The sequence below is a fragment of the Drosophila tropicalis genome, unplaced genomic scaffold (assembly GCF_018151085.1).
Source record: "Drosophila tropicalis isolate 14030-0801.00 unplaced genomic scaffold, ASM1815108v1 contig_878, whole genome shotgun sequence".
Taxonomy (NCBI): domain Eukaryota; kingdom Metazoa; phylum Arthropoda; class Insecta; order Diptera; family Drosophilidae; genus Drosophila; species Drosophila tropicalis.
Window position 1 is genome coordinate 161640 of NW_027173374.1, and position 8342 is coordinate 169981.

At 37.7% G+C, this 8342-nt stretch overlaps 1 protein-coding gene across 1 annotated transcript; it reads right to left on the reverse strand.

Moving 5' to 3' along the window:
* Positions 1 to 1661: 1661 nt before the first annotated feature.
* On the reverse strand, positions 1662 to 2642 carry Vha14-2 (Vacuolar H[+] ATPase 14kD subunit 2). Its single transcript, XM_068300845.1, has 4 exons — positions 2570 to 2642; positions 2430 to 2511; positions 2152 to 2357; positions 1662 to 2092 (listed from the first exon to the last, which is right to left on the reverse strand). The coding sequence occupies exons 1-4, from the start codon at positions 2621 to 2623 to the stop codon at positions 2060 to 2062; spliced, it is 375 nt and encodes a 124-aa protein (XP_068156946.1). The 5' UTR covers positions 2624 to 2642; the 3' UTR covers positions 1662 to 2059.
* Positions 2643 to 8342: the final 5700 nt, after the last annotated feature.

Below are 8342 nucleotides of genomic sequence, written 5' to 3' on the forward strand. Positions count from 1 at the left end.
TTCCGTCTATCCATGTATCTCGCTTTGTTTACGTACATATTTTTTGCCATAGTCAGATGCTGGTTTTATTTTCACTTTTCGTCTTCTTCTACGCCTTCTTCTTCTTCTTCTTTTTCCCTCTTTGGGCTTAGAATGAGCCAAATTGCATTCAGCTGTTTGTTTTTATGCGCTGTCACGAAAATTCCAAACTACTTTTGAATAATTTCATTTATTTATGTTCCCCATAGCTGGTCGCAAAAGTTTTACTCTACTTGCCGTTTCAAATCCTCTCGCCTCTCATGTTTCATCATTTATCCATTCATTCCCATTTCTTTCTTACAGCCACCCAGCTAGTCAGCTAGTCGGCTAGTCAGACATTCAGCCAGTCAGTTAGGCAGTCAGTCACTTATTTCGGTTTTCTCTAGTAAAATGTTTAAAAGGCGCAAAAGTTGTTGTCGTGTGTCAAAAGTTCCGAATGTTTGAATGATTGAAAAAATGTCTCTCCCAATCCGCTGCTTTCTTGTTCATTCTATTTCATGGACAACACATCTCCAGCTTAATAAATTAATTAAAAAACAAGCAAACAAAATTGTCTTTTCATCCTTGTTATCAATATGTGAACATATACATATATTCGTTTCTCTCTTTTTTTGGGAAAACAAAAGCAATTGCATTTCAAAGGATCGTCTACTGCCAACCAATTACAATATGCAGCAAACGAATGCCAGTTAGTCCCCGTTTCACAGTCAAGTGAGTTTTTGGCAGCTTTTGTGTAATGCAATTACGCATACGCAGCGTTCCTGCTGATGCTGCTGCTGCTGTTGCCATTGTGACTGGCATGTGCAGCTAATTAGACCTAAAATGTTGCACGCCATTTTGTTGTCAAAAGTTACCTGTGGGGCGTATCGACAGTGGTGTCTGTTATTGACAGCCAGCCAAACGATTGCTTTGAAATGTCATACCTCATTTAATATCAATGGAATTATTTTTTTCTTTTATACTGTGTAGTTAGAAGTCAAAAAAGGTATGTCAAGAGCCGGAAAAATTAATAGGGCAAAGAAAAGTATTTAAGGCTTTAGGATAAAGATTAATTAGATTAATCAAACATATATATTTCAGCTTTTTTGTGCAGAGCATTTTAAAGTAGGGTTGTGTGTGCTGAAATTCTTTGGATTAAACATTTCGCGGGGTACAATGTTGATTCAATTTTTGGCAGTGCATTGCTAAACCATTGCTGCATACCTCGAGGCAATGTTTGGCATGATACGTTTCTGGGCGTTGCATACTTTTAGGCTCTGCTGAAAGACTGCAAATACCATGTCTGGCCAACTGTATATCCTCTACCCCACAGTCACACACACACACACACACACATACACATTCTCTCATGCACAGACAATAGGAAACTTCTTGCTAACGCACAACTTTCTGAATGCCATCCCGTTAACTTCTTGGTGCGAAAAGTTGGCGCAAAATACTTTGCACAAATATTGTTTTCGCATGCTTTTGTTGCGCTAAGCAGCCCCTAAGAAGGCTCTGCCCTTCCCTTTCCCCTGCCCACTTCCCTCTTTCATCGTAGATGCCTGGCACTTGCAACGTAAATTGTATCAAATGTGCGCTGTCTTTTTAAGAGTTTTTATTTTGTATTGTGTTTTCAATTTTATTTCTCTTGTTTGGCTTTTGTTTTCGTCTTGCATTTTGTGCCATGTATTGGCATTTTCAGCGCTTATTTGTATCGTTTTACTTCACTTTGTTGTTAAGGTTGCTTCATCTGTTGTTGTTGTTGTTGCTGCTGTTGCTGGGGTTGCGGTTGCTGTTTTCAATTTTGTTGCAAGCGTAACGCTTTCTGAGTTTCCTCTTTTCAGCATGTTCCTTGCTATTTTTTGTATTATTTCCCTTTTCTTTCTGTTAGTTTTTTTCTTTTATTATTTTTGTATTTCTTTTTATTTACTTTTTTTGGCAATTTCCTTAAAACGCCAAAGTTGAAAAGTTGCATGAGATATTTTGTATAGTAAACTATACACAAATCCCACAAAAATTCGTATAAATTTTTAATTTACATATACAAAAAGTTAATGCCTTACTTTTTCCTGGCAGGTAACTTAAAGATGCCCTAGGCAAATACAAAATCAAGTAACATAAGCACTTAGTTAATCGTAAAGATGCACTTACATGAACTAATTTCAAAATGGAATCCTTGCTGGGATCATAAGGATGTTGCTTCGATGGTATTTCCAATACAGTTGGTATGGCCATCGTATGTGCATCGATAGTTTTACGTATCATGTCCGCATATATTTGATTAATCAATATGATGCCAATATCCGAACGGCTAACAAAACGTTTAAAACAAGCTTCGATCTCGTCGGCTGTAGTATCTAGAAAGAAGAACAAAAAGATACAATCAAACATTTAGCTGGATGAGTAGTAACCAACCAACTCATGCTTGCCTCTTTCAACAACCATAAAGTTGGACTCCAAACTCTTGTTTACTTCTCCAATGCCGCCAAGCAGAAAGCCAACACAAGTATCCTAAAAATATTACAAAACTTGACAGGTAATAAGCTAATTTTCTATTTCAGATCTTTACCTCATCGCCAATAATGGCTATTAGTTTATCAAAAGATACAGATTCTTGGGACATTTTTGGCAAGTAAAATGAAACTAAATTCAATCAATTACAAATATGGGAAACTAATAATCAAAGCACTCTTAGAAGGCATTCCTTTATTTTTGATTAAATAAACTCTGATGAGTTGTGCACTTAACAGCATTCACATTTCGTTTGAATGAATAACTATTCAGTTAGACGTGTCTATCCACAGATTTTTGGCTACTCAAAGTGAGCAATGGATGACAAAAGTGCTTTTGAGAGTGAAATGGTAATGGAAAGTGCAGTAGTTTAACCATTGCAGAGGGGTACAATCTAGCGAAAAGTGGTTGAGGGAGAGGGGGCAGCACTGGCACTGCACTTGACAGCCACGCCGCATTTGATGGCGAATCGTTTGGCTGCACTTTTGCTGGAGCTGTTGTTGTTTGTAGTTTTGTCAAGCGTAAAACAAGTTTTATAATTGTTTAAAATGTTTGCTTTGTTGCTCTTGCTGTTGCCGTCCAATTCGATGCAATTTTATAACGAATTTTTGTCAGTTGCCTCTCAAAAACTTAATCGAAAACAACTGCAAATGGTGTGTGAGTGTGTGTGCGAGTGTGCGCTTGTGTGTTGCTCCTTTCTATATACTGCTGACGTAATGTTTAGCTTAAAATTTAATGCTGCGACAGTTCCTAATTGGATTAGATAACTTCTCAAAAAGGGCTTAACAATGGCAATGGTAAAATGTTACCCTCCCACACATTACGCATACGCCACATTGGTCGCCCTAGTCCAATTGTCTTTTGCGGTCTGTCGTTTAAGTGTTATGTGCACCATGATTGCTGCTTTCATTTTCGCTTTGACTTTGTAAACTCATTTGCGTTACATACACTCATGTATATACACACATACAAATATCGTGCATGTAGTATGTGGCAACAACAAAATACAAAAAGCACACAAAACTAAGCCATACATTTGGCTAATTGTTGTAACAAAACTTTCAACAAAAACAGCCAGCACCACCATGTTGCCACTTGAACTCGAACTCCAACTCGAAAACTCAAAGACTCAAAGACTCTAATCCACTCTCCATCTCGGGCATTTTTCAAATCAGCTCTAATTGTTTACGTATCAATAACCAATTTCTTGTTGCTGTCGTTGTTGCTGTCGTGTGGCATAACTAATTATGATTAATGCTTTGAAGTCAGCCCCTGACTTTTGCAGTTAATTGACAACCAAAAGCAGGGCTGCACTTACATATACCAAATATGTACGTCTATATATTGTATATGCATGAGTATGACACTCACACACGGAGGTGCATTGAACTTATGCATTAAGTGGTAAAACTGTCATTTCTATTTGTAGAGCCACCAAAACCCAACAGAAACCAATATAATTTGTACTGCATTCGAATATCAACAAAACCAATGGAATAGCAACCCATCCCAATCGATCCCATCCCATTTCATTCCATTCGCAACCAACTAATCGGTATAAGTGTTGGCCTGCTGACCTTTTTCCACACATTGCTAATGCCGAAGTCATCGCCAGTCAGTCAGCCTCACACTCCCCAACACAACCGGCATTTTATGTTGCTACCGGTTTTATTTACTTTATTGACTACCAACAGCAACATTGTCGCTTCACTTGCCTCCGTCCTCTTTCTGTTTTTTCTTTATTTTTGTGTTATTTGATTTTTAAATATGGTCATGGCGACATTTAAAATGTTGTGCCTAAAATATTTTCACTTATTCCCGGCACGTTTTACCTATTTTCCCATTAAGCACTAAACGCTTTAGGTCAACATGCACTCAAAATAGTTGTAAGTTTTAATGTTCCACATTGAAGTTCTATAGTTGTCATTCATTTTAACAGTAAATCGATAAATTTTGATTTTCTCTTTTTTGCCTACCCTAGAACTTGTGACATGCATGAAAATAGTTTTTCCGAATGTCAATATTTGATTAAATGCATTTCCACAACTTTTCATTCAATTCTTTGTGATATTTTTTGCTTTGGCAGACCAATTCTATATGCAAATCTATAGAAACTTCTCTAGCTAAGACTACGAGCAGACAGACGAACATTGTTATAGCAAAGGGAACTAAAAGTGATTCAAGGCCCAATCATTCTGCTGTAAATGACTAATTAGGAACAGTAGTCCTTTTCGAATCCCTTTTCTAGCTGAATGAGCCACAATTGGACTCATTTTCTAATCATAAATGGCTCCTTGTTTTGAACCTACTTCTGATCAGTTTCGATAACCTTTTTAGTCATAGCTTTTATTCTCAGCGACTAGTTTGATTGATTAATCTAATCAGATTCGTTTTGGAATCAATAGAATGGAATTTTACTCATTCTAGATTCATTTTGAATTGTGTCCTTCTCAGTTTGGAGTTACATTTTGATCTAGAGCGATTCTTTTGAAAATCGTATTTTAAAACAATCTTCCAAATGGGAAGTTACAGAATTATTCTTATTCAAGAGAAATTTGTCACGTTTGATAAGTTATTGAGTAGTGATGGCCAAAGTATTTGTTAGAGCATTAGCCCCCTTTTCCCATCCATGACATATTTTGGCTTAAGCCGTGTCTTGTTTATTCTGCCATTCGTTTTTTCACTTTTTTTATTTTTTTTTTTTTTTTGTCTCGTTGATGTTATGAACTTTGGAAACGATTTAAAAACATCTTCAACACAAGCACGCCTGTTATTTATATAGTGCTTTAAATACCATAACATTTTGCGGAATTATATAATACCAACTGCTATCGGCATCCCAAATGCTCATCAACTATGGCTATGGGTATAGGTTGTTATTGTAGTTGTTAATGTTGTTGCTGCTGCTGTCGTATGCACATCACGCAAATCAAACCGCAAATACACAACAGCAACAACTACATGAAGAAAGAAAAAAACGAGGAGAAAAATAATGGCAATACACTTTCTTCTTCTTCTTTGACATATTGAAGTGAAATGAAATGAACCTTTCAATGCGCGTATCAAAGAGACGCGATGTCGCTGATGTTATTGTTGCTGCTGTTACTTTAGCTGATGTTGTTGTTGCTGTTGCTGATTATTCAACAAATTATATTGAAAGGTAAACAGGCGTAGAAAAAAGAAGAAGACAAATACCAAAACCAACAACAACAACAAACGCAAGGAAAGTCATGTGCAAAATGTCAAATGCAACGCGAGAGTCGTCGAATGGAATGGAATGGTATGGAGTACATGACATCGGCATTAACGTCACGGCGACAACATCAACAGATATCTTTCAGCCATTCACCAATCGTAATATGTGCACTCTCTTTTGTTGTAGATTGGGGACCCCATCCTTCACCTGCCTCCACCTCCGCCTCTCACCACATTTAGCCTATCAATTGAACTGTAAAATTAGCATAATGACAATATAATAAACAACAGCGTCAGCAAATGGCAGCAACAAATTATCGAATGACAAACCAAAGAGGACCGAAAACCAAACTGACTGACTGAAGCCGACAGATCGACAAATCGTCACACCAACAGGAAGTTTTGAAGAGGGCACAAAGTTTTAAAACTAATTTCATGTTGGAGTTTGGTGGTAAAGGTTTTGCTGTCCCCCCCGGCCATGACTGCCCACTGACCTCATGAGTGTGTATGTCTCTCTGCCCACCCGCCCCGCATGTATGTATGTACACATGAGTGCTGCAGGTTTCGGGTTATATTATGCATACCGCCATCTTTCCGCCGCCAACCTTCCTGCTATTGCATATTGCTGCTTGTCGCTAAGCCAAAAATCATGTCATTGCATTGTTCGCAGCATTTTCGGGTTGATAACCTCTGCGACTGTTGCTTGTGGTGTGCCCCGCCCCCTTTTTTGCACCAACTCTAACGTACATATTTGTCGATTCCATTGACGAACTGGGTCACCACGTGGCTAAGTTGGTTAGCGGGCGAAGCGAAAACCGTTAATAGAAATGCATTAAAACCGATACGTTTTGGCGTTTGTTCCAATTCTGACAGCATGCCGCACATTAGTCTTAAGTAATGGCTGGCTGAAAATCACGCTACGAATCCACAATTTATCAAAAACGTCACGTAATTACCCAACAGCAGTCAACATAGTACACATCTACAGATACAGATAGACACAGAGCGAAACATCTACAACTACAACTGCAGATACAGATACAGATATGTACATTGACAGTTGAAAAGATACTCGGCAGTGGAGACATGTGTCTGTCTCCCTCTCTCTGTCTATCTCTACCAGCGACTTCTTTTCAAATTCGCAGCAGCTCTACTGATTCCAGCCAGCAGATGCGTTTGATTTGTGTTCCTCCACTGCCAGAACCACTACCAATACCAGTAACCACCTCCATTTCCATTTTCATTGCTATTGCTGTTGATGTTGCCGTTGCCATTGCGTCTTCTACAGATTCGTCGTAGCTCATTGTGTTGTTTTGTATCTGATTTTATATTCCAATCACAAAAGGCGTTGTCAAAAGCGGCGACAACAGCAACGCCAAAAGTTGTTGTCAGCCCTCTGAGTAAACAGTTTCTGACATACGCGTAGGAGCACCAACTTGGCAACAACAACCGAGAATCAAAAGAAGTGATCGCCATTTGCTGACACGTCACTGGTTGTGTACAGTTCAGTTGTTATTGTCTTGCCCCGAAAGAAGGGGCAAGGCTTTTTCGCAAGATGAAGGGATTAAAAAGAAGGAAGAGATACATTGTTGAGCCACCTCCACTTGTTAATGGAAATGTGTTGCCAACAAGGCATTTTTATTATTATCATCATCTTTTTAAACAGGGTGTGCTGACTGGGCTTTAAAGTAAATACCCTGATGAGCATCAATGGTTCTCTAAGTGTGTGTGTGTGTCTTAAAATAACTTCTTTTGGGTTAGGCTTAATGTTACTTAACAGTCTGCAACAGTCAAATGAATAGATTCCAGATAAATTGCTAATGTATAAAAAGTGTAGAAACGTTTACATGCCTTACACTATTGCTCGTTGGCTATCTTCATGTATTTGTGTAATGATTTAATGAGATGCAAGACATGACCACAGCAAGAAGTAAGCTAAGCCTTTGGAGTATTTGTTTTCTCAGTTTAAAAGTTAATCTCCAAGCGTTTTTTCAATGATCAAAGATCGAAAAACAAAAAACTAATAGCTCAATGTGTTTTAAGAAATATTTTAAACTCCTTTCTCCCAAAAACAAAAGGTCGACACGTGTATATAGTAACCGTGACTTGGCCAAAATCGCCAATTTGTTTGCTAATAGCCAACTCGATAAATCAGAGATTATGGAGCAAAGCTTTGAATAAACCATTTTCGAACAACTCCCACTTAATTGCCCATTTAAATTAATATAAATTTCAATTTGTACACACACAAATACACACAGACATATGTTTTGTATATATTTGTTGTTGTTTGGTTGGTTGATAAAATGCAAAGCATATTGCGTTTGCCACATGTGGTGCTGATCCCTCATATACATACATATATATATATATATACATATATATTTGTATATATGTATGTACGTATATGTGGTTCCAATACAAGCTTCAACTCCATCTTTCAATCGCTCGCCTAACTCTGACAGTGCCAGCGACAGCTACTCACAAGGCGTAAAAGAAATGTACAAAAATATATGTACATATGTACATACATATGTATGTATGTATGTATATACATCATTTGTACATACATATCAACGCTTATAATACGCATTAAAATGAAATAAAATCGCATTTTTGTGATTGATTGAGGCATG

Excerpts from the sequence above, each read along its gene's own strand:
- Vha14-2 (XM_068300845.1), bottom strand. The coding sequence starts at position 2,623 with ATGTCCCAAGAATCTGTATCTTTTGATAAACTAATAGCCATTATTGGC. Across the intron at positions 2,512-2,569 it reads TAGCCATTATTGGCGATGAG|GATACTTGTGTTGGCTTTCT; the intron begins GTAAAGATCTGA and ends TAATATTTTTAG. Across the intron at positions 2,358-2,429 it reads CTTTATGGTTGTTGAAAGAG|ATACTACAGCCGACGAGATC; the intron begins GCAAGCATGAGT and ends TCTTCTTTCTAG.